Source organism: Ochlerotatus camptorhynchus, unplaced genomic scaffold (genome assembly GCF_037179485.1).
Source record: "Ochlerotatus camptorhynchus isolate MF236.1 unplaced genomic scaffold, CSIRO-AGI_Acam_v1.1 ptg000028l, whole genome shotgun sequence".
NCBI classification, from domain to species: Eukaryota; Metazoa; Arthropoda; class Insecta; order Diptera; family Culicidae; genus Ochlerotatus; species Ochlerotatus camptorhynchus.
The window spans coordinates 616,026-642,769 of record NW_027040520.1 but is presented as its reverse complement, the minus strand read 5'-3'; the positions used below and the strand labels follow the sequence as shown (position 1 = coordinate 642,769).

The window sequence follows — 26,744 nt, the reverse complement described above, 5'->3', positions numbered from 1 at the left end:
ATAACACGATGATCATCAAAGCAGCTCACCGGCTGGGTTGACACAATCCGAGGCCAGACGGAATACCGTCCATTATCCTGAAGAACCATAACGAATGCTTACTGTCACCACTTCGTCATTTGTTCCAGCTGTCGTTATCTAGTGGGATCTTTTCATCGTGTTGAAAATATGCGCATATGTTTCCCGCGTACAAAAAAAGCAGTATGTAGGCACAATATCGATAACTACCGTGGCATCACTTCTCTGCGTGCTGTTTCGAAATTGTTTGAGTTGGTCATAATGGAGCCTTTATTTGTTCGTTGTTAACAGTATTTGAGCGATGACCAACATGGTTTCGTACTCGTCCGTTCAACTACTACGAACTTGTTGTGTCTTACGTCGCACATCACTACGAGCATGGCAGATGGCAAACATCGATGAAAAATCTAGAATTCTACAAAGAAGATTATTTACAACCCTCATCGCAGGACCTGAACCATTGAAACGAGTGTCCGTTCCATTTGATCAAGATATTACTTTTAAGCTAAGACCACAGTTAAAACAATTCGGATTAGATTTAGTATTCACCAGTAGACATAACCAGTTGAAATCATTGTTAGGATCTACTAAAGACCCAGTTATTTTTTTAGGTAAAGCAGGTGTATTTTAAATAAACTGTAATCATTGTAACAAAGTATACGAAGGACAAACCAAGAGAACTTTAGCAACTAGATTTAAAGAAAATATAGCGGAGGTTAATAAGGCCAAAAAGCAAAAGAAAAAAGGCCTAACATATGATGTCAAATTAAACACAGCAAAAAAATAATTTTGATATCACGTCAAAGTGGATGCACTACAATCATGTCGAAAATATGGCGTAATATTACTTGCTAAAAAGGACAAAATTATCATTAATACAATGCATGAACTGACATTACGCTGCTTTTACTGCATTTGTTTATTTATGTGGTCATAAAAATTACATGAAATTTTCGACATGATTGTAGTGCATCCACTTTGATGTGATATCAAAATTATTTTTTTGCTGTGAAGGTTGCAGAACACATCTTCACAGAGGACCACCAACTATCGACGGAGGACATCACGATTTTACGGACCGTATCTACACTATGGAAATTGGATGTCGCAGAGAGCCTTGAGATCAACAAACAACGTAATTCAACTTCACTCAACAGGAATCAAGGAAACGGACAGACATGGCTTTTCAAGTTACTACCTAGGACACATCAACGAGTAAACAGCGGAGTACCTGGTCCTACAGGAAATTAAATTTAAGTTTACCTACACACTTAGAAATTATTATTTTTACACGAGACGTAATTCAGCTTTGACGTAAATCATGGAACGTAAACAAACATGGCATGTAAAATTAAGTGTCCTGGAACTGAAACATATGCAACTGGTCGAAAAAATCGTTTGATTGAATTAATTTTCTCGTCCTTTTCAACTGATTATTATGTCAAAAAGGTCGCTTGCATGTGTCGGTCTCAGAGCACTGAAACTTACAACATGAAACTTCACATGTAGTGTGTAGCATCTAAGTGAAAATGTATGTGTTAATATATATTCGGTAAATGCGGTGTTTTACTTCAGTCAAGTATTAGTACAAGACACTGAAGAAGTCTGCACATTGTAGACGAAATAAGCGTATCTGTCAAGGATAAGAAAATAAGGTAATGGAATTAAGGTGATATTCTAAGGAAGACTTAGCGTGAAACTTTAAAAGCACAAATGTCAGCTTCCACAAAACATACAAATTTGAAATTTCTACTCCTTGTTTGGTGTGCTACTACAAACAGAGAGTAGCAATTTCAAATTTGTATGTTTTGTGGAAGCTGTCATTTGTGCCTTTGAAGTTTCACGCTAAGGCTTCCATAGAGTATCACCGGAAATTACTAATCCTTCTCTCTCTCTCATTATACAGGTATTCCACTAATCAGGATTCAAATTTCTATTTTCAAAGCTTTCTAACAGTATGTTTTTAGGCAGTTTCCACCTTTGAGTGACTATGTGCTCCAGGAAATTATGATTTGTGCAGCAATCAGCGAAGTTTATCAAGTGTTATAAATCTCAATTACATTGCTAAGTTTGTTCTTCAAATGAGTTCTTGGAATCGGTCAGTATCGTGAGCTTATTTGATACTCTTTCATTGACGAAAAGAAGACTACAGGCATATTTAGACAAATGCATTGATACATATAAGCATAGCATATTAGGTCTATAAAATATAAATTAATCGGACAGAATTTTCCAACTCCATGGTTGACCTTTCAACTAATAACAGATAAATCATCATTTCTTGCGCAAATATTCCAATGCAACATAAGTACATAAATGTTTATTGACCAAAAACTATGCTATCCGGTGAATGTGGTGAGCTTCAATTAAATTTTACTGCTTTGCTTTGCTCTATGAAAGCTGAGATTTTCGGAATTCTTTACCACCAACAACGATGGTACAGGGCTGCAAATTTATGCAGCGGGAAAACACGCGTTTATATCCTCTTAAATCATCCCTCTTCGAGTGGAGTCACGAAACGGATTGAGTAGAATCCGATGCGACGGTGGCGGTAGTAGTAGAGTTTTAGTGTGGTGATGGAAAACCGAAGATATTCCTCCTGACTCATAAAAGTATTTCTATCCAAACTATTCAAGAGGCAGCGACTGTTGGAAACCGTTACCAAAGTGGAGAATCGTTATGTAGCGAAACTCCCATTATGCGATAAAAAGCGTCCTTTTGTGCTTCGCAGTAAAACTGGGTGTAATAATAGCAGTATCATGGTAAACTAGCTATTAGGAGCCGTTAGAACATGAATAGTTTTCATTCTTCCATAATTCAGCCTCGCTTCTTGGTAGAAAACCGTTCTTCGTTATTACGACCTTTACATATCAAGGATCAAATGAGTCAATGTTAACTTTGAAAAGTTTGCTTTAACCTTACATTTCGTAGAAATAGTGGTGTTGAAAGGGGCAACCACACTCCTGCTTCAAGACTGTTTTATGATGAAAATTGTTAGACCCGAGCTGATTGAAAATCTGCAGTTTACTATTAACTATCTTGACTTTTAATGAGAAGATACTGACAGGATAATAAGGGCAATCTATTGGATATTCGGAAAGCATTGCAAACACCAAGTTTAATTATTGTTAGAATAAAACCTTTGGTTATTTTGGTGGGATGTTTCTATCGATTTAATGCAATGCTTTTTAAAGTGCGTTTATACTTTTTACTGATCTCAAAATTTACAAAAATTCAGTAGGGGCTGATGTATGTGATACGTGTGAAGTATCAACACAACCCGAACATTACTATTTTTTAGACGATAGAATATTGTCTTGGTCCTGGCTCCATTACCTACTATCAACAATATAAACTTCTTTCAGCGTTGGTTGGAAATGCTATAATAATATCAACGTAAAACTTAAGTGTGATAATTTATTAACTAGAGAAAGTTCTGAAGAGGATAGATTGATAGTTCCGCTAGAGTACGGCAGTGTGAAAATTGAATAGAAGTTGAAATTGAGCAAAGGGCCTTTAATGCTACAGTACTAGTCAAGCGCACACTCCTCTTCATTAATGGATAAGGGAACTTGTAGTTTTTCTTCAAATGCACAGAGAATATAAACTTACTTTAAAATAAGCGACCGTAGATCACAATGTGATCCAAACTGTCTGTTTGTCGGTCAAGACGATGGAATTAAATTTCATACATTTGGAACAAGTAAAAAGCATATTGATAATTTTCAAACGCAAAAAAAAAGTTTGGCAACACTGCATAGTGTTGCTTTTTACCGCTTTCGTGCACTTTTTTAATAGCTTCTCAAAAATTGATTTTAGGGGTATAGTTTGTTCAAAAATATTTTTACATGTTACATAGCTTCTTTTGATGTAGACGGTTTAGTGATTAATTCACCTAAAAGATGAGATCAAACGAATATTTTTTTTATCTGAATCAGATAGAGACTTAACGTCTCGAATATAGTTGTAGCAAATGTTACTTTAAACAACTTTGTTCAACACCCAAAATTGCTAGCTCTTATAAATTGAGAGATATGTATAATTTTTCGTAAAAGGCCCCCTCTAAATCATGTTTTTTTTTAGTTTAGTTCAGCACGCAATCATTTATGTGTTTTTTTTACATAACTAAAAAACTCCTGTTAATGTCAAATTTTTGAATGTATATTTTTATTTTAAGCCTTCCGTTGGTCCCCGGTTCATGAGTTGATGGGTCGATAGGTAGGGTCCAGGAGCTACCTCCCTGGCGTCGGTAACATTGGTGCTCAGCACGTAAAACAAGATCGACGGAAAACAAATCAAGGAAAAAAAAAACATATGCAAAAACATCTTTGAACAAACTATACCCCTAAAATCAATGTTTGAGAAGCTATTGAAAAAGTGCACGAAAACGGCAAAAAGCAACTGTACCAAAACTCTATTTCTATATTGATTTGGCAGTTATCTTCTGAAAACATTCAAAATAATAGGTCTGAAGAGGGATTCCACCTGCTTTGGAAAAGGCATAAAACTTGAACTGTACTGTCTTGGAATGTTTTATTTTGTCCATTCAATATTCTTTATTAGAGTGCTGTATGAGAGGGGTATGCACTTCTTCTGAGATCATAAATGACCAATCTCTCAGTAGGGATTCGCGGTGTTATTGAATTTTTTTATTCATGATTTTTTAATTCGTATTAAGAGCTGTCCATAAACTAGAAAGTTTTTGAGAGATTTTATCGAGTACAACACATATTAAATACGATTCTAAACAAAAACCTTTCCTTTGTCCGATTCAGTATGAAATCACTCCACTGTGCAACATGGTCTTAAACAGCTGACTACTGGTTGATCGTTCACGCAAGAGTAACATCATGCGGCATGGAATTTGGACCGTGCATAGTCTAACACAAATTCCAACCCCAAATGCAAAAAAAAAAAAAATGCATAAAATAGGTAGGGTAAATGTCGGCTTCGGCACCCATTGACTGTTCTCGGCAACCAAAATTTAAACGTTAATTTCACTATGTTTTCCCATAAACTCACGTCCCTGAATGCACCCAAACGATTCTTTAGTCTTTCAGCTTCAATCTGATTGTATTTGTACGTCTGAGCAGTCCTGTTATGCCAGATTTTTATTCAAATGAAACATACGTACTCTAAAATGGGGTTGATTTCAAGTTGCCGATAATAGAACAGCTGGTTAACACGCAGTTCTAATGGGAAGGTTGCCGAAGAAAAAGAGGCTGCCGACAATAGTCACACTCACCTGAGAAGTTTGGAGCGTTGTAAAAACGCTTTCAAACAGTTTTGAAGAATTCTGTCGATTGGAATGGATAGAGAAGCAAGCAGCAGATGAATGTAAACCAACAAGCACATCATATATCTGCGTGACGCTGAGAAAATGCTAATAGAAGTGCGGACACTGCTTAGATTGACGAAAATACGTAAATTCCCCTATGTTCCCGTACTTGTTATTTTGCATTTGCTGTGGATTGCTGCAGCTTTCTGCAAGGTGCTGTAATAAAATAAAATGTTGAAGTAAGTACAAGAACACGTTTTTGATGTTTGCTGTACATTATCTTACAGAAAAGGAAGTACGGGATCAAGCCTACTAAAACAATTAATGTTTGGACCAACAGATGCTAACTTTTTTCTTCGTTGAGGCGCTGTGTGTGTAGTGATAGCCTCTCTAGAAGATAAGAAAAACTCATTTGTTTTGAATGGGTCTCTTTAAAATTTCGTTTTACGATGTATAAACTCAATCATGTTCATATCATGCATTTTTCCATGCGCTGCATATCAAAGTTTCGTTTTCAGCGACCATGGTAATTACTAATTGGTATTACCGCAACAGACAGTCATGCCTGGTAGCAAATTGTGATAAATAAACACTTAGGACACTGTCAGTCCGAGGACAGTAAGTGGACAGCGACATCCTTGTCAAATTAGAAGTGTGAGTGGGGCAATAAACCTCTTCCTGCGTTAAATTAACCGTATAATTAAACGATAAAGTATTCCGCCTTTAATTTGCGTCGAGATAAATTACTTCAGATAGTACTCTCATCATGGAGTCCACCGAAGAGACGCAAAGAAATATATCGAATGCGGTGAATGTTGGCACAGTCCCGGGACACTTTTCTGTGTCCGGAAAAGCAGTAAACCGACGAGGACACGATCCGGAATGGCAGTGACCGAAGAAGTAGAAGAAGAAGGAAAACTTCCGCAAATAAAGACCAGTGGTGTTTCCGTATCACTTTGTCACTCGTACAGTCCATAAAATAAATTTTCACAATAAATATACTTTACGGTTTAATTTATTCACCGCAGGCAAATGCCCTGATGGGAAAAGTGTATTACGTATAATACATCTCTTTCGAAGTGAGGCGTACCACTGCCACCAAGCAAAAGGCTAAGAAATACCGCTCCAAAGAGACAAAGTGGTTTTTAAAACAATCAACTCGAAATTGTGGAGAGCTGCCAAGTTTTTGGATTGTGGTCTCCCATTGTACTACACAATGCGGCATTTCAGTGTACAGAAACCTGCTCTTATTTAGTCGCTTTTCGAATGTACCTTTACAGGACCCGTGGTAGGGGATGAGCTAAAGAGGTGAAGAATATACCGATCATGCACTGTGTAGTTAATTAGGGGAGAGGTGTATACTATTTCATTTTCCAACTTAATGTTCATTAGTAACATTATCTATGGATGGATGAAATAAAACCATAGCACATGTTTGTTTCATTCAAAGAGAATTCATGTGAGACATGGGTTAGTATACATTGGTCTCATGGGTGACCAGTTGGGAATTAACATTGAATTCTCTAAAAACGATTTACCAATAAATGCTACTGTGCCATTCTGCAATACCAAATTATCGATTTTTAACCTTAAAAAAACTGGTTTTTTTTTTAACTCTTTATTTGTTCCAAATTCAAAATAAATTACACTTCATTTTAACCTAGGTGCTCCAGTTACTGCAGTAACGTACCAGCCTTAATTGTTATGATATATTTCTAAGTGTTTTTACATTGTTCATGTCTTGGCAATTCAGTATTTTAAACAGGTTTTTTAAACCTGCATGTCAGTATAACAATTGATATCTTAAAACCAAAAACTAAAACTAAATCTTATCTAAGTATAAAGGGAATTAATCATTGCAATTGAGGATTGCAACGATTTTTGCCTGAAGTTATTAATTATTTTGTTGGACATTTGTTCTAAAGTCTCAACATTCGAAATTCTATGTACCTCGGTAGTACTGTACCAGGGAGGCAACTTCAAAATCATTTTCAGAACTTTGTTCTGAATCCTTTGAAGTGCTTTTTTCCTGGTAGTGCAACAACTAGACCATATTGGCACAGCGTAAAGCATGGCTGGTCTAAAAACTTGTTTATATATTAGAAGGTTATTCGTCAGGCAAAGTTTGGATTTCCTGTTTATAAGAGGATACAAACATTTAATATATTTGTTACATTTGGCTTGAATGCCCTCAATGTGATCTTTAAAAGTTAATTTTTGGTCAAGTATTAATCCAAGATATTTCACTTGGTTTGACCAGGAAATTGGAACTCCGTTCATAGTGACTATGTGACTACTACAAGGTTTCAAAAAGGAAGCTCTAGGCTTATGTGGAAATATTATAAGTTGAGTTTTGGAAGCGTTGGGAGAAATCTTCCATTTTTGTAAATAAGAAGAGAAAATATCTAAACTTTTCTGCAGTCTGCTGCAAATAACACGAAGACTTCTTCCTTTAGCGGAAATGCCTGTGTCATCAGCGAACAAAGATTTGTGGCAACCCTGAGGCAAATCAGGGAAGTCCGAAGTGAAAATGTTATACAATATAGGCCCAAGAATGCTACCCTGAGGAACTCCTGCTCTAACAGGTAGTCGATTAGATTTGGAATTTTGATAATTTACCTGCAGAGTTCTGTCAGTTAAATAATTTTGAACTAATTTCATAATATAAAGTGGAAAATTAAACTTTTTCAATTTAGCAATCAAACCTTCATGCCAAACACTGTCGAATGCTTTTTCTATGTCTAGAAGAGCAACTCCAGTTGAGTGGCCTTCAGATTTGTTTGAACGAATTAAATTGGTAACTCTTAAGAGTTGATGAGTAGTTGAATGCCCATGGCGAAATCCAAACTGCTCATCTGCAAAAATTGAGTTCGTATTGATGTGAAGCATCATTCTATTCAAAATTATCTTTTCAAAAAGTTTACTTATTGAAGAAAGCAAACTTATTGGACGGTAGCTAGAAGCTTCAGCTGGATTTTTACCCGGCTTCAAAATTGGAACAACTTTTGCATTTTTCCATTTATCAGGAAAGTATGCCAAATGGAAACATCTGTTAAATAATTTTACCAAGAAATACAAGGTACTCTCTGGGAGTTTTTTGATGAGGATATAGAAAATTCCATCATCACCTGGAGCTTTCATATTTTGAATTTTTTTAGTTATAGACCTTACTTCCAAAAATATTTTTCAGAGAGAAAATATTCCGAAAATCCCGAGCAACCTGATTCTCAATAGGACTAGTAAGACCCAAACTGAAATTATGGGAACTCTCGAATTGCTTAGCAAGTTTCTGAGCTTTTTCCAAATTTGTGATCAAAATTTTACCACCTTCTTTAAGCGCTGGAATAGGCTTTTGAGGTTTTTTCAAAATTTTTGTGAGTTTCCAAAAGGGTTTGGAACTCGGGTCTAATTTAGAAACATTATTTTCAAAAGTTTTGTTCCTCAGGGTAGAGAATCGTTTTTTAATTTGTTTTTGTAAATCACGCCAGATAACTTTCATGGCAGGATCGCGTGTTCTTTGATATTGTCTTCTACGGACATTTTTAAGACGGATCAATAGCTGAAGATCGTCGTCTATTATAATTGAATCGAATTTAACCTCGCATTTTGGTACTGAGGCAGCTCTTGCTTCAACTATAGAAGTAGTCAGAGATTCAAAAGCATAATTAATTTCATCTTTGGTTTGCAAAGGAATGTTTGGATCGAAGTTATATTCCATAAATGTTCGATACTGCTCCCAATCAGCTCTATGGTAATTGAAAGTAGAACTGTTGGGATTAGAAATTATTTCTTGGGATATTTCAAAAGTTACTGGAAGGTGATCAGAACCGAAGTCAGCATGGGTAACCAATTGGCTACAAAGTTGACATGAATCAGTTAAGACCAAATCAATAATTGAGGGATTTCTTGCAGAAGAAAAGCATGTTGGACTGTTTGGATATTGAATAGTGTAATAACCTGCAGAACAATCATCAAACAGAATATTACCATTGGAATTGCTTTGAGCATTATTTCATGAGCGGTGTTTTGCATTAAAATCACCAATAATGAAGAATTTAGACCTATGACGGGTAAGTTTCTGAAGGTCACAATTGAGAAAATTCTTTTGCTGGCCTACGCATTGGAATGGCAAATAAGCAGCTATAAACGTAAGTTGTCCAAATTTTGTTTCAACAGAAACTCCCAAAGTTTCAAAAACTTTGGTTTCAAATGAAGAAAGAATTTTATGTTTGATTCGTCTATGAATAATGATGGCAACGCCACCACAGGGTCCATCAAAAAACGTTTCAGTTATAACGGCAATATGCACATTATGAACTCTCAATTAAAAAAAACGGTAATTTCGATCATTTGTATATATAATCATTAGTGTTTATTAGTTCCATTAGAGCAATTATAAGTTTTACTTTAATTCTAATAATATACTCGTTTCAAATTAAATCAACCAAATAGTATTAAGTTTTAAGATATTTAACTTGGTAAGGGTCTAACAGATTTTAAAACTAAAGCCAATCGAGTATCACCAATCGTATTTTCATTGGCAGTGTTGCTATGTACGCCGTGTTTTTTTATATTTTTCTTAATATGTTTATGATGATAATCCAATTGCTTCGAGCTTTTCAACTTACAGCTTGAATGTCCATGCCTGTTTCTAGTATATGAATGTTTTCGTGCAAGACTGCTTTTCCAATATTTTACGATCGCTTATGGCCGCCACAATCTGGCTGAGTTTCTGGTAGGGAACATCAGATTTGAAGTTTGGCTTGTGTCGTTTGACATGTAAACGGACAAATTTGAACGTTTACACGTCAAACGACACAACCTAAACGTCAAATCATATGTTCCGCCAGATTGTGGCGGCATAAGCGCTCGTAAAATGCTGGATATAAGCTGTTGAACGTTTTGAATCGATAAAATACTACAGCGGTAAACGTAGTTTTTGTTCATCAATCATTTCAGAAGTGGTTTTAACTTTCTCAGCTGCTCTTACCGTACGTGTCTTACCTACGACCAAATTTTTTTGTTTCAAAAACTAACCTTCCTTTGTACATTGAACATACACTGATAGGCAAAATAGAGTGCCCACCTCATCATTTTTTGAATTACTCTCACTCGTTGGTTCAAATTAAAATAAACACACTGCAGTCTTTTTTGATATCTTATTTTTAAATTCTTTCAAAATTTCACTTATTATCACTTTCTGAAAAAACGGTTTAAGGGTGGGTGAGCCAGTAGTGGAGGTACTAAGCCAATTTATTAATTAAAAAATAAATATACGATGTACACACAATTGTCATACGTCAATCTATAGCTTTCAACCTCTATTTTGATAGAAACATATTACATTGTAATACAATTGCACACAATTTTAGAAAACTTATCCTCCATTAATAGGAACACTGTTCCAGTAGTTGTGGTAGTTGCTAACTTTGGTTCCTATAATAGTGGAATGCGTTGGTTTCTTATGAGTTCCACTATTATAGGAACACTACCGCAACTATAGGTGCAAAGGAGTAAAAATCTTAAGGAAAATGAATGATTTTCCGTAATTTTTGGACTAATTTTAAGTTTGAAATATGCAAATATGTTTTATTTTAGGACAGCTACCAATTAAAAATAATCTTATCCCGATCCTCTTTACTATTCCGGCACAACCTCCATACCGCAACTATAGGTATACCACTGCCACATAACTAAACATCGAATGATACACTGTTTTTTTTTTTTACCTTAACCATAATCGGTCAAAATCATGTGTCAATATTTTTTTTTTTTTTTTTTTTTGTTGATTCATTTTAATCTTTGATCGGAATTTTTGATGAGCCATCAGAATGTAAAATAATAATTTTTCAAACTCTTCAATACGCAGTTATGAGAAAAGTAAAACAAATGTATGAAATTCAAGAAAATATGTGTAGTTTTATTTGTTTTCTGTTGGTAATGATGATCAAGATTTGCATTCTGTTAAGAAAGACAAAAATATGTTACATATTTTTTAAAACATAATTATTTTAAGATTTTAATGGTGTTAAATCTTAAAATCACTGGCACCGGATCCTAATTCATTTAAATTTATGAAGGCCGTAAAAACAAACATCCCTCGATGCAGTGGTAGCAATGTGATCCATACGAAACACGAACAGTGAATATTGTTGCCTTCATCATTCTGTATATTTTTAAGTTTTTGTTTTAGCATCACTGTATTTTTGTTTTGTTTTTGAATTGATCGTTATTCTGTGATATTTTGTATTGTTTCAGTTAGCTATATAAGTGCAAATATTTAATGCAATTAGCTTAAGTTTGAATTTGACTTCCGATCAGGGTGCTGCCTGAAGGAGGTAATAAATAGTGAATGAGAAATGTATTCTTTTACTTCATTTAAATCAGTTGCCGATCTCCAAACTGCTGTCCTAAAATCTGAGCAACAAATTATACACAACGTAGAGCCATATCCTTTTCATTATACCTGGTTATTACAAAAGTAATCTTCTAGCTTTACTCTAACCAGTTAATTGATATTATAACCAAGCCCGAAAGTCGCTGGATTCCCATTAGTTTTAATTCGTTTCAGTGTGGAGAAAGATCTTTCCACACTGGCTGTAGTGACCAAAATCTTCAACAAAACATTGATTGTTGGAAAATACGTCGAGTCGCATTTATCAAGCAGGCCAAATGCCTCAAAACTCTTGTTAATATTCATGGATGTCCGGCACCAGAGCTCGTATTCCACCTTTACCTGCAACCAGCCAGTGATGCAAAATATCATGACACTCACGTGACACTCGTCTTCGCATCAACCGACTATCGCTGACAGATCGTTTTGTCACGCAGTGAGAGGCAGAGGTGGCAACAGTACATTTTTTGAAAAACCATCATCCAAAGCGAAACAAAACAGCAACTGCTTCAAAACGAACACAGATCAGTGTCGTGATTGTCGGGAATGACCAGATCAGCGATGGATCACAACAGAAAACGACATTCATTAGTTGCTTTTTACTTCTTTCGTCAACTTGATGGATAGTCATGGAGAGAGCTTCGTCGAGCACATTGACAGGAATGTACAAAGCGTTAGTACCATCAACTGTTTGGCGATCGTGATTGTGATAGGTCGTAACTCTGATGTTTAGACCTTAGAACAAATCTAGATAGAGCTGGAATTAGGGCGTAACAGCTTTTATAAACAATGAATTCTCTCGTCGATTTCTAGCAACTCAATGCACCCCTACACAAATCAACATATTCATCGGGTAGGGGAAGTCTTCCCCTATTCGATGGTAATGTTGATTTTCCAGGAAGAGCCATGTTTTTCGAGAAATCATCGAGAGAAGCCATTGTTTACAAAAGCTGTTATGCCCTAATTCCAGCTCAATCTAGAAATGTCCAACAAAATAATTAATAATTTTAGGGAAAAATGACATGCAGATTTAGAAGACCTGTTTAAAATACTGAATTTCCAAGGCAGGAACAATGTAGAATCAGTTAGATTTATATCATATAAATTACAGCCGATAAGTTACTAGGTGGCTTGAGCCCGTGGGTTAGAACGAAAAGTAATTTATTTTGAATTTTGAAGAATTAAAGAGTTAAAATCTAAATATACACTTTTTATTAAATCCAATGGTACATATGGAAAGGTAAATAAATTAAGAAGTCATTTGTTGTAGCAACATTCTATTTTGTATGAAATCCTGCTTAAAAAAGAGGGGTACAGTGCGGATTGTGTTAAGAAGGCTACAAATTGGGTCTACACCCTAGTTCCTACAGAAGTGAAACGAGGCTGATCTTTCATAAAAACTCGATGGTCCCATGACTCCCATGATCTTTAACAGAATCCCTGCAAACATAAATTGTTCATGCACACTATATAGGTACAGCCCGAGTTCCATTGCCAGAGGGGGCTATAGGCCTGAAGCCTCGTCCATAAATTATTTTAATATAATATGAAAAATAAAAAAAACCTTACCCAGGTAATGGATATCTGTTACCTGTACAGTACAAGTAACAGATATGCATTATCTTGGGTCAGATTTTTTTTTCACATGATTATAATAATTTTGGGGGGGGCTTCAGCCCCATAGCGCCCCCCCCCCATGGCTACGTGCCTGGTTTTGAAGCAAACGAAAAAAAATGGAGAACGCAGTGATTTCGAAAGAAAATTCCTTGTGTATCCGAAAATTGGTGGCTCGTGATTCTCGATGCCAGGGTTGACAAAACTTGTGTTACCAATAAAAATAACTATTTTGAAGCCCTAAAGCGCACTTGGGAAGAGCTAAATCCAGAGCACCTAAAGAACCTGGTGTAGAACATGCCAAAGCGCGTGCATCAGCTCCTAAATTAATTATTAAAATACTTTTCTTTTACTTAAATATATCTTTTTGGAGCCAAAATCAAGTGGTCACTTTTTTTGTTCAGGTTTTTTCAAACCCTATTTTTTTTATTAAACCTTTTTTTAAGTAGGGTTAATTATGGCTTCGGCAGCCAACAACAGTTTTCGGTAACCACATTTTAAATGTTGATTTCGCTGTATTTTCTTTAAAAAAAAACACTTCGTTGAATGTCTTTCAGCTTCAATCCTAAAACATTTTTACCACTGAGCAAACCTGTTATGCCAGGTGTTTCTTAAAATGAAACATAAGCACATCAAAATACGGCTGATTTCGAGTTTCCGATAATAGAACAGCTGGTTAACACACAGTTTAAGGAAAAGCTCACCGCTTCGAAAAAAAAAATTACGTTTTGATTTTTCTAAAAATATTGGAAAAAAATATCAAAATTTTAAGAAAATCACATATTTTTTTAAATTTTCAAAGAAAATTCACGTTCAAAACATTTTTTATAAGTCATTATGGCATGAAATTGGACTCAAAAAACCACAAAACATCGACTTTTCGGTTTTGCTGAGAGTCCAATTTTTTTTTCATGATGAGATAGAAAAAAATTTTACATGTAATCTTTGACAAAAATCTAAGGAACAAACTGATTTTCTTTGATTTTTGATATTTTTTCCCAATATTTTTAAAGAAATAAAAATGTACCGAAAATATTTTTTTTATTTTCGGGCCGGTAAGCTTCCCCTTAAACGAAAAGGTTGCCGAAGTAAAAGAGGCTGCCGACAATAATCACACTCACCTGAGAAGTTTGGAGCGCCTTAAAAACGTTTTCAAACCGTTTTGGACAGTTCTGTCGATTGGAATTGATAAAATAGCTAGCAGCAGATAAATGTAAACAAACAGACACGTCAAATGTGCGCGTGACATTGAAAAAATGCTAATAGATGTGCGGAAGCTGCTTAGATTGACGAGAATACGTAAATTTCCCTATTTCAAGTAAAACTTTGAAAAAATATAAAAAAAAATAAATTTCAAACTACAGTGTGTTTACTTTAATTTGAACCAAATAAATGAGATACATTCAAAAAATGATGAGGTCGGCAATACTACCCGATTTCGGGTGAGAATGTGACTTTAGCACCACTCCGGTAAAGGAAACCGCATGCCAAGTTGAGTTAGTCCGAATAAGCCTCAGGATGAGTCTAAGTGTTAATGTTCCTAAAAGGATAAGATCGAGCTTTTTTTTCCTTGATTTGTTTTCCTTCGATCTTGTTTTCCGTAGTGAGCACCAATGCTCCCTCACCTGGACCCTATCTATCGACCAACGGCTTTACTTCCCTTCGTGATCAGAAATTGTATACCTCTGGGTTTAATCCCAGCAGTGCCGACTGGGATTAAGCACAGGCCTTTTTTTGAGGTGAGAGGCAATCACGCTTACCACTACACCACCTAGCCAGCTTAATACCACCAACATTGGATGGTACCCTTATTGCGAAACAGTATTATCTATCACCTCATCGAAATATGTCTCCAAATTTCCCGGTAATAGAACACATAATCCTAAAACGATGCTACATGTCAAGTTCTCCTCATCGGCAGTTCCACCTCTTTTTCACCAGAGGCGCAGCTACAGCAAAAGAGATACGCAACATAAAAGTCTTCGACCACGCGGAAGACAACAACAGAATAGTCTTTTTCAATGCAACATCAATGTAGAGTATAGTCGCTATATTTCTAGACTTGCGGATAGAATTTCGATCTATCAAAAAGCGGAACCAATTAGCCCAGCAATTGAAAAGGTACTACTAACTTTAATAAATAAACCGTTGATTGTTCTTTTCTCACCAATCGAACGCAAATTACCTGCATCATCAGATAGGGGAAACTTTCCCCAACCCAAAGATGGTGTTAGTTTGCGTAGGCGAGCCTTGAGTCACGAGAAAAGGGTTTCCAAAGTTTTGTTCGCAATAGCTGATGTGCTCTTTTCTGTTGTTGGTCGTGATTTACTAGATTGGTTGCGCTATTTGACAGCTCAATTGGTTCCTGAGATTCTATCCACCAGACTATGAATATAGCGACTATAATGTAGAAGGCACCAGGCAAGTTCGAGAGGAAACGTAGACCCAACCGTTTGTTTAAATCAGAATAGGGATTTTTCGCAACGCAAAATAAAGCGGTAATTTTCTTATTTTACGATTTTCCACAGATCTGAACTGAGTTGTACCTTATCTATTCACCCACAATAAATCCGGAAGATCATAACCACTAAAGCACTATTCTAATGTTCCATTTTTCTCAACAAAAATATTCCTAAACACTAGCAGGATAATTACAAAAACGATACAGATTTAAATTTTTCAGCTGTAGATCATGTTTTGGAGTATCTCAGATGAATCAATTTATCAGGAAAAGTTAAAAAAAATTTACGCTTCCTATGTCGTCTCACGACAAAGCAGAAATCACAACACTCTTTTTGACATTCTCTTATTCACCACCAGAGGTTGAATCGATCGCTTAGTTTCTATTAAAAATGCGTATTACGAAACGGATCCGAAACAACGTGAAAACACTATCTTCCTCTCATTCCAATCGGTAGGATTAATTGTCAACATAATCATTTTATGGGAAAACTCAAAGTGATATCATTTATTGCAATAACGAAAAACGGTAAGTTTAGGTTTATTCAAAATAAAGCATGTTTTTGTGAATTTATATTTGCTTGTAAAATGTAGGGTAGTGCACTACTTCGTCGTAATCACCCATTTCCGTTCTATCGAGCAGAAAATATCAATAATAACAATGATTCCACCATGCACAACCCAATAATGCGTTTGTTCCGATGCGTTAGCTTATAAGCTACAAAACAAAGCCTATACAAGCGCATTGTTTGAATATTTACACTTATTTTTTTCAAAAGCAGCGTTCCTAGCTAATCAATTTTGTATGCCTTCATTCGTAGAACGAAGAAAAACTTTGAAAAATTAATGGCGTTTCAATGCGTTAGGACGGAATTGAAACTCTTAGAACGAATTTGCATTCATGAAGCAGTGTTGGATTCAAGAAGTAGTGTTAGATTTCTAACAATATATCAACAACGTATAGAAAGGTAAATAAATTTGAAAGACATCCATTGTAAAATCACCATATTTTTAGGTTCATACCCGTTCGGAAAAGGAAGTTAAGTCCGGGTTATGCTTAGTAGGACGGAAATTAGATCAAAATCCATACTCTTCTTTACTCTATTACATTACTTAGTCCGACTTGTGTGCGTATTGTTTTATCTATCTATACTGTGCTGTGCTCTTGTGCTTTATTTGGTGTCTGAATCCCAAGACGATGCGGCAAGCCAAAACGGCAAAGCTTGGCACCTGGGTGTCTGACATGAATGGGTTGGGTGGGCGTCCATGAATAATGACATGGGCGCACGTTTTATCTTGCCGGCTCTCGCTTTTCCCAACTTTCCCGGAGATTTAAATAGACTCGGCCTTGGGAGAAATCCCACAACGTCAAGTGGCGTTATTCGCGTGGCATTCTATTTGTATAGTAAATCGGTTGCGAGTGTTTGTGTTTCAGTTTCGTTTCACCACTGGCATATGGATGAGATCTATTCAATCTTAAATAATATGGCTAATTTAAAAAAGTTTAAAAAAAAATTATCGAGGTGAACCGAAATTTTGTTGAAAACTCTGGTTATTGGTTTCTTGGATGTTTTCAATTTGTTGTCGTACATAAAAATAAATGTGAATGAACTTTCAAAAATTCGACAAATAAAATATCAGTATATTTTTAGATTTAGGACAAATTTTAAGGATCACGTTGTTGTTGTTGTCAGAAGAGTTTTTTGTGAATTGTCATCTTTACGTGTAACTACCCTGCCCACTCGACCATTACAATAAATAAGTTCCTCATATGCATCCGCCAAGCAGTGTGTTTTATTTATTTTCGTCTCCGTACCTACCACAACGATCACAACACAACGTGGGGATTCCAGCTTTTTTTCCCAATACAAGTGTTCATAGGCGATGGACAACGTAATTGATTGTAATTTATTTGATTGTTTTTATAGAGACAAAAATGCACATTATCGAAACACAACCCACGCCAGCCGAAGGTCATATGCTGTAGGGTAGTACGGTTGGAATGAGAAATCTTAGGAATTATATACTTACAATTTGTTTGCTAGGCTTAAAAGAATAATGATGTACTTCATTGTTTGATCCGGTCAGTGAAGCCAAACTGGATCCATCACAATGGCGCTCCTCTTCGTGGAGCAAGTGTTCACCGCCATTACGGTGGATAAGACGTGCTGAAGGACTCCGAAATAGCGGTGTGGGTAGCGCCGTTTTCGGTGGTCGTCGCTCTGTAATCATGAAAAAGTATAAAACAATTTAATTATTGAAGGCAATTAGCATATCATTAACTTTCAATTAATTTATTTTTTCATCGAATCTCAACTCAAACTCGACTCTAATATGTAAAATACAAAAACAAATAAAGTGGATAGATGCTCTAAAAATATTGAAAAATTATGAAACTTTAATTACTTCATTCCACAGACTTTTAGGTGTAAACATATTCTCCCTACATTGTACCTTAAAACCATAGAAAGTTCATTTTTATTCTATTAAAAATTAAATGCAAATCAACTATCACGAGATATGTGAATTGGGGATTTATTTTACTATCGGAAAGGTTTGGGCTCAGAATTTTATAAAATTTTGCCAACAAGTAGAGTTTATGATTATATGACCGAAACAAATTTCTAAAAAAATGTTGTAAATTTTAGATGGATTTTCGCGGACATCACATGCTGTAAAAATCCACAGCATCGTAGAAAAAAAACTTTTTTTTTGCAAATATACTTTTTTCCATTACGCTATTACTGACCGAGTTATGTAAAATCATGAAGCTTGATGTGCTGCATGATGGTTTTTATTCTAGTTGAGAATTGGCAACTTCCCCTAGGGCACCGAAACATATACCGGAGGGCCAGTGTAACCGTGCACTCTCAATAAGACCATTACCGGCCGAGTTTTGAAAGACCATGAAGATTGAAATATCGCACGATGGCTTTTGGTTCTTGTCGAAAATAGGCCACTTCTCCGGGGTCATCGGAATATGAGCGAGAGGGATCATGTGACCGTCGTGGAGTGTCAATAAGCCCATTACCACCCTACACAGCAAAACATTAATTTTAATATCACATCAAAGTGAATGCACTTCAATCGTGTCGAAAATATGGTGTAATATTACTTGCCAAAAAGGACAAAATTATCATTAATACAGTGCATGAACTCACATTACACTGCTTTTACTGCATTTGTTTATTGTTGTGGCCATAAAAATTACATGAGATTTTCGACACGATTGTAGTGCATCCTCTTGGATGTAATATTAAAACTTATTTATTGCTGTGTAGTTTTGTAAAATGATGAAATTTTATATGTCGCACGACGGGTTTTGGTTCTTGTTGAGGATTGGTGACTTCCCCGGGGGAACCGCAACTTCCTTTTTATTCAAAATTTGTACATTGAAAAGTGGGTTTCTTAATAAGTTGACGTCAAAAGAAGAAGTGTTGAGAACAGTGTAAACTTTAAATAAAAAAGTTAAATAATATACTCTGAGAGAAAACCACTCTTTTTTTTCTTGATTTGATTGCCGTCAATATTGTACCAATGCTACCGACGCCAGGGAGGCAGTTTCCACACCTGGACCCTACCAATCGACCCATCAACTCATGAACCGAGGACCAACGGCTTTACGTGATCAGAGATGTTATGCGTCAGAACATCCCGGCGACGCCGACTGGGATTGAACCCAGGCCTGATAGGGTGAGAGGTAATCACGCTTAACACTACACCACCAGTGCCGCTAAAAAACACTCATGAAAATTGAAAATATTTGTAGCGAATATTTTAAGCTAAATTTTTCAGCAAAATTTTTCCCAGTGGGAATGACACTGATGAAGACTGCACATTGTAGTCGAAATACGTCATGGATACCAACATTATTTAAATGGAATTAAATGGAAGAATACCCTTGTTTGCTGTTTTATTGAAGCCTTCCGAATTTCATTACTTCACGAAATTTTCCTTCAAAAACCATTGTATGTTTCTATTTTTTTTTATTTTAACTAAAAAAACGATTAGTGGTTGTCAGAATTTGCGTAAAAGTTATAGTTTTGTTTCCTATCGAAAAATATTAGATCCGTTTTGGTTGGTCCAAAAAATCCTTTTTTTTTCAAATATGACTATCTCAAAAATTCATAACTTTTTAATTGGCTTATGTGGCTGAAATACGAAATCGAGAAAAATGCAACTTTTAACATTTTTGTTGGTTGAATAAGGTTTACTATATTAAATTTACTTTTGAAATGTATATCAACATCTATATTTTCCTATGCCGAAAACATGCTGTTGAATAAAAACTCACGAAAAATTTAGTCAAATTCCTTAAATACTAATTTTTAATCACAGTACCCATTTTTACATTTACAAAGCCGGGAAAATTTGTCCAACGGTCATCTGTTTTGGCTAACGTGCATACGTTCTCATTTATAATTCCTGCTAGATATGACTTTAAATTATCTACAATAATACGGAACCATTAGTGAAAGTGTTCAGATACCATCTGAAAGATCGCAGAACGTTTGTGCAACATTGGCCTTTATTACGAAAGTCACTTCACGTTAACAAAAGCAGTCGAACTTAAACGTAAGCAAGGTATAATTTAAAAAAAAAATATAATCTTACAACCCACGTTTACAAATCTGATAAAGAATCATAATTATGATGTTTATATGTTTATTTTGAAATACTTACCATTTAAATTTCCCTTCCCCTTTCCATTTATTATGCTGTACAAAAAAAAAATCAAAACATCTACTCCATAATAAATTTTTATAAAAACTCTTCTACAAAAACTGAATATGTCTGAACCTTTAACATTTATTAAACTTTTTGATTATAAAAATTTAACAAAAAACAAGTTTTGAAATCAAAATCATCAGGTTCACAACCTGATGCCTGTGACCACTTGACTATATGACCGTCTTATTTGATGCTCAATTCATAACTTTTGCATACGGGTTCATGGCTTAGCTAAAAATTTCCCACGAACATGGAACCAGATTTCAGTAGTGTGTTTTGATCAGAAAATTTATTGTTTTTACTATGGTCATTCATGTCGGTTTGTCCGTGCCCATATTGCACCAAGGTACTGATTTTCCGTTTTGTGATTTGTTTACCTCAAAATCAGCTAAGGTTAAAATCAGCCTTGATTTTCTACATTGTGGTTTTGATACTCTCAAGATCAGCTGAGATTAGACATAAAAAGTTTATAACATTATTTGCCCCGTAACGTGGGTAGATCACCTTTTCGTGGTACGTTACGGGATGTAAGATCTACCACCGATTCCTAGTCCTGACTACTTCAAACTAGGAGAATAGAATTTTTCAGTAATCTAAGGAACACATCTTAGTCCTTGTTACTTTTTATGCCTTGTTGATAGTGACAAGACTCGGCTTTGTCTACCGAGGATGATCTTGAAACAAGGAGAAAATTAGTTTTTACGTCTTCACTTATGTGATTCCTAATCTTCTATTCGTTGTTCCCTAGTTTGAAGTGGTTAAGACTAGGGTTCTGATGCATGGTCATTATCGGTGTCATACCTTAATTTTGTTGCTAAGGAATCCAATTTTGACTGACAAAGGGGCGCGCCTTTGGAGGGTGTTTCAACACTCCGAAGGGTATAAATAGCGGGACCTTTCAATTAGAGTCGGATCCTTGCGATAAATGCAAGAGTGGCAACTGTAAAAAAAATCGAATACTTCATCATTTCTCAATAGTGATGGAGTAATACGACATGCACTAAACTAAGGACACGGGATATACTACAATAGATCAATTTACTGGTCGCAGTAGTGTTAGGTCCCGAACAGAGGAAAAGAAAAAAAAATATAACATTATTCTACTACCTTTTGTGTATGTAATGCAACAATTAAAAATTTATTTTGATTGATTTTGACGATCGACTTTTGATCAGCTGGATTAGAAGAAATATATCTGTTTGTGACGTGCGTCGACCAATTGGTAGGTGTGACCAATTTGTGATTAATCACCAACGGCAATCGAATGTCAGAGAGGCGACTTCCATACCTGGAGCTGGAATCTATCGATTCCAGCAACATATGAGCCTGGACCAATGGTTTTACTTCCCTTCTCAGAGAATTTTTCACCTCAGAAAAATCCCAACAACCTCGGCTGGGGTTGAACTCAGAAACACAAAGGAGAGAAAGCAATCACGCTTACCACTCAATCACCGGCGCAGTCATAATAATCTTTCAATTAGTAACTTTCTGTACGATTTGTCAAAACAAAAATTAAAATGCAACCGCTACGCTTTATTGGATAAGTTGTAAACAAACTCAAACTCAATGCTTTTCATGTAACTATGATGACATGACAGGCTACAAATTGCAATCTATTTGACTTCACTGTCATGTTACAATTTACCACGCAACGCTGATTCAAATTATCTTTTCACCGGTACTATGGCTGATATTCTGAAATAATCGATTGTTTACTAATTGATAATTTTTTATATTGATTTTAAGCGACTTCGAATAATGCATGTACAGTATTTAAATTATCAATCTAATCAATTGTTTTCTTTTTTTCTTTTTTTTTGATTTTTACAGTGCTTTTTTTGGGGATTTTAATTAATTTTTATTATAAAATGCTTACGTAAAATCTAGTTAAATTTTCAGTTAACCCATCGTAAAATATATAGTATAATGCTAGGCAAAAGATCCCTGAACACGCCTTCCTTCGGTAGTAAGTAGTAAGTAAAGCCGTCGGTCCCCGGTCCATGAGTTGATTGGTCGATAGGTAGGGTTCAGGTGTGTGAGCTGCCTCCCTGGCGTCGGTAGCATTGGTACTCAGCACGGAAAACAAGATCGATGGAAAATAAATCAAGGGAAAAAAAGATAATAACCGTGAACTACCCATCCATCTTTCATAAGAAACACATTTTTTTTCCTTGATGGAATATATTCCCCTTCCGATTGAAGAAATGCAGCGAGTTGAGGATTATTTTTTTTTTCATGTATACACCTGTGGACAATTCGAGGCCCAAGTCCGCAGGGAGTTTCAAAAAGTTACGGTTTTCAGACATGCTTAAAATAATAACGATAAGTCTGGAATACTTAACACACACAACAGAATACAAGGTTTCAGACATTTTCATCCGGAATAGGAATAGTTATAGCTCTTTAAACTTTATTTTGTTTTAATATTGCTGTGCCTTTAATGTTGATGTTTTCAGTAGTATATTTTTTCAGCAAATCAATAACTTCAAATGTTGTTATAGTTTGTTTTTGTTGCCTTGGCAGAACATCAACAGGAAAAATCTTCATCAAATTGATTTTTCAGTTTGCCCTCACAGAATGCAGAATTACCTTTCAAAGTGATGTCACCGGAAGATTGTTTATGCTTTCAATTTTGATACCTTAACTGTTAAAACGTCCAAAATGGATAGCAACCTGACCATACATCAAATTTAGTTTTTAATTTGTTGGAAGACTTTGCTGGGGCATCCTTCAACATCAATATAATTATTACAAATACGGTAAAATTATTCTTGGCAGTTATTGTACAGTACAGACAATGTTCGAGGAGTCAGAAATTATTTGGGGTGACACTTTTTCCGGCTATGCATTGAACAATATCATTACACTTACTTCACACCTACACATGTACAAATGATGTACATTTTAAAAGCACAATTCATAACTGTAGATTGTAGATAGCGCACAGCTTTAAAGGCTGCCGTAATGTTCCTGTTGGGTGGTAGTAGCTAAGAAGATGAATAATAGAGTGATACAAAATTTGAAATTTTCGCTCCACAATACTTAAACGATTCCAAATCGGATCCTGACTAACCTCTTAAAATTTAAACCCATTTGGTGAGAAACTGAGATGGCACAAACCATTTGAAGTTTGTATGGGAATTACTATGGTAAAACCAAGATTTTTGTTCATGTCTATCTAATAATTCACCATATCGGTCTGCTTCAAAAACTTTCAACTTTACTTGTGGGAAATTTTCCAGCTACAACTTTGCTTAAGACCACTTTTTGATTAAATGCAAGGATCGAATGTTTTCAATGGTTCAATGCACTAATGTCTTATCATCATGCTCAATCTTATCATCATGCTCAGCAGGCAACATTGGTGTTTCTGGGGCGTTGAATAGGACACAAAAAATATGGCTACTATGTCACACTGCAAAAAACAGTGTTGCCTACAGAGCAGCTGCTTGATCATGTCATAAGTTTACCAATCTCTTAAATAATTAATAACTATTTCTTGTCTCGTTTTACATAGAAACAGTCTCCAGCAAAGTTGTAGCTTAGAAAATTTTCTATAAGAATAGCTATTGAGCTGTTTTGCAGCTTAATATGGAAAAAGACTAGAAGGCAATGAACACAAATTTGAGATTTCCCATAGTAATTTACATGTAAACTTCAAATGGTTTGTGCGAAGTCTGTTTCTAGCCAAATGAGTTGTAACTTTTGGAGGCTAATCACGACCCGATTTGAAATCATTTAAGCACTGTGGAGCGAAAAAGTCAAATTTTGCATCAGTCTAATGAATAAGTAGTAGTTACTCTAGCAGCACACTTGCCACTAATTAATTGTGGTTACTTGTGTGCTACTTATTCCAGTCACAATCATGTTATAGCAACTTATTTCGATGGAAGTGTGCTGCTTGGGTAATAAAGGGTGTATTCGGTAAAAATAGCACACAGATACATAGCTGTAACTTTTTACCTTTTATACCAAATAACTTTTAATTTTCAGTGAAGATTGTTTAATTAATAACGTATACATGTTATACTAATAGTCAAAACATTACAGCTGATCCCAAGTAACCATCAAGCCCACCTTTTGCAAAAAGTGCTGTATAATGCTGGTATATAACTAATATAAAAATTTAAAGCCGTATATCAGCCTTATACAGCAAAACGGACCCTTATAAGACTATTAATAAGCTTGCTGGTTACTTGGGTTTATGTGTGTGCAATTTTTATCGAATGCACCTTTTAGTTTCATGCGGTATATTTCTGTTAGGTGTAACTTTATATGCGTAATGATTAACGATTTCATGGCAAATTGAGATCATTGTCGAGGCACTATACTCAAACAGTTACTAAAACCTATTCAGCCTAGTTAGCAAATGGAACAATTTAATTCTTTTTCCCTTCTTCAAAATAAAGATATCAACTGTGGTAAAACTAATCAAGCTCAACTAACGTGTGCTAATTGAGCTCCATGTACAACGATTACTCCTTTATGACTGTTGCTGACACGCTATCGCCATTACATCTCTGATTGTGTGTAAAACTGCTTCCTTCCAACCACTCACCATGGTGCTTTACCCAATCATAAGCGAAGGGACAATTAAAGCACATTCACATAATAACAATCAAAGAAATATCATTCATCAAAATGTCACCCTCCACAGAGATTGGTAATTGTCATGTGAGCCTGTCATGCAACTTTCATAAGGCATATAATGAAGAAAGTTGCTATTATAATGCTTACCGTATTGATTGGGAATAACATCCGGATCGGTTTCATCCCCGTCCGGTGGTTCGCCAGACATTTGCGGACTCCGTCGTCCTAGAGTCCCACTTCCGTCCACCAATGGCGTCTGAATGCCATTTGGGTCGTGTGTCTGATGGTGATGGTGATGATGGTGTGCAGATGAGTCAATTTGGCAGTCTATCGGGGTCGAGGTGAGATGTGCGCTTTTGGCAGACTTTAGCTTCTTGGTTGAGTTCCTGTAACGACAGCGATAGTGGCAAAGGCAAAGGAAATGATTAGCAGCCCAGAAAATAACATAAACAAGATGAACGATAATGCGCCGTAATAATAAACATACTACAGTGAGGCAACATAGGACAAAAGGATTTTCCGGGCCACGGGAAAGTGGTCGTTATCCGGTAGTTTTTGAACTTACTTGCTAGCGTGTCGTCGATAGATGGTCACCAGCACGATGCAGACTACGGCAAACAGAATCGCTACCGTAAGTGTTAATGCGGCTAATACTGGCGATAAAGGAACATTCATAACGTTGGATACACCTATAAATCACGGAAAATATAAACGTATTATCTTTGGGCCTTTTTACTCGCCTTCTCCTGACTCATTCACTCGGGCCATTTTCGTGTCGGACTGGACGTAGGTACATATATTCCGTAGCAGAGATGCAGAAAACACCGTCCCGCAGAAAAACTACAGCTCAAATGCTTCGATACCAGTACATTTGGACAAGTTCACAAAAACGTGTGAATAGCAGTGTCCATTTGTGAAGTGCATCACTATGTGAACTCTGCATTGTATCTGTGGCCTGACCAGCATTATAAAGCCTTTTATTGCCCCCCAAAGCTACCCTAAGCTGAACATGAGTGCTCGAAACCTTTGCTACCGGTGGTGGTGGTCACAGACATTCGGAAAAGCTAGCTTGAGTCTTCCCAGGGCAAGCGAGCAAGTGTGGCGTGATGTTGCTGTTATGCAAGTATGATAAATTGTATTATTATACTTTGTGTACATTTCCTCCGTTTATCGTTGGCTGGTGAAATATAGCATCGACAGTGTGCGAGAGAGAAAGTAGAAGTTTACATTTTCCCCGTTGAGCATTCCCTTTCAAAATGTCTGTTCTGTTCAAATGCAAGACTGAAATGCAGCGACGTGGTGAAGAGCCACAGATGAGAGGCGCTCCCGTACAGGAAAAGCAATGTATCAGAATGTATGATGGGAATCGGAACAAATTAGTACTGCTCGGAAAATTTATACTTATGAAAGGATGCAGTTTGCTTCCGGGACTTTTCAGAGTAGAACAAGTTCCGGTCTGGCCATCGATATGAATCGAGAAGGGCGCCGAAGTCATGTACGGATCACCATGCTCTATTCTCTGCAGTGTTGTTTGGCGTTGGTATGAAAACATCCTCATAACTAAGAACAGGTTTCATATGCACCCTTGCTCCCACTTTCGCAAGGCAAATGGGATAGACGACGAAGGTGAGCAATCAGTAGGGAGAATTTCTACACATT

At 36.0% G+C, this 26,744-nt stretch overlaps 1 protein-coding gene across 2 annotated transcripts in view; it reads right to left on the bottom strand.

Moving 5' to 3' along the window:
* Positions 1–26,744, bottom strand: part of LOC135708411 (hemicentin-1-like) — a 404,140-nt gene that overhangs the window by 5,552 nt on the left and 371,844 nt on the right. For both annotated transcript variants that reach the window (XM_065230515.1, XM_065230522.1), the window contains exons 14-16: positions 25,651–25,774; positions 25,233–25,471; positions 17,796–17,986 (exon numbers count right to left, since the gene is read on the bottom strand). In XM_065230515.1, the coding sequence (XP_065086587.1) occupies positions 17,796–17,986; positions 25,233–25,471; positions 25,651–25,774 (554 nt within the window). The remainder of the gene's footprint in view (positions 1–17,795; positions 17,987–25,232; positions 25,472–25,650; positions 25,775–26,744) is intronic.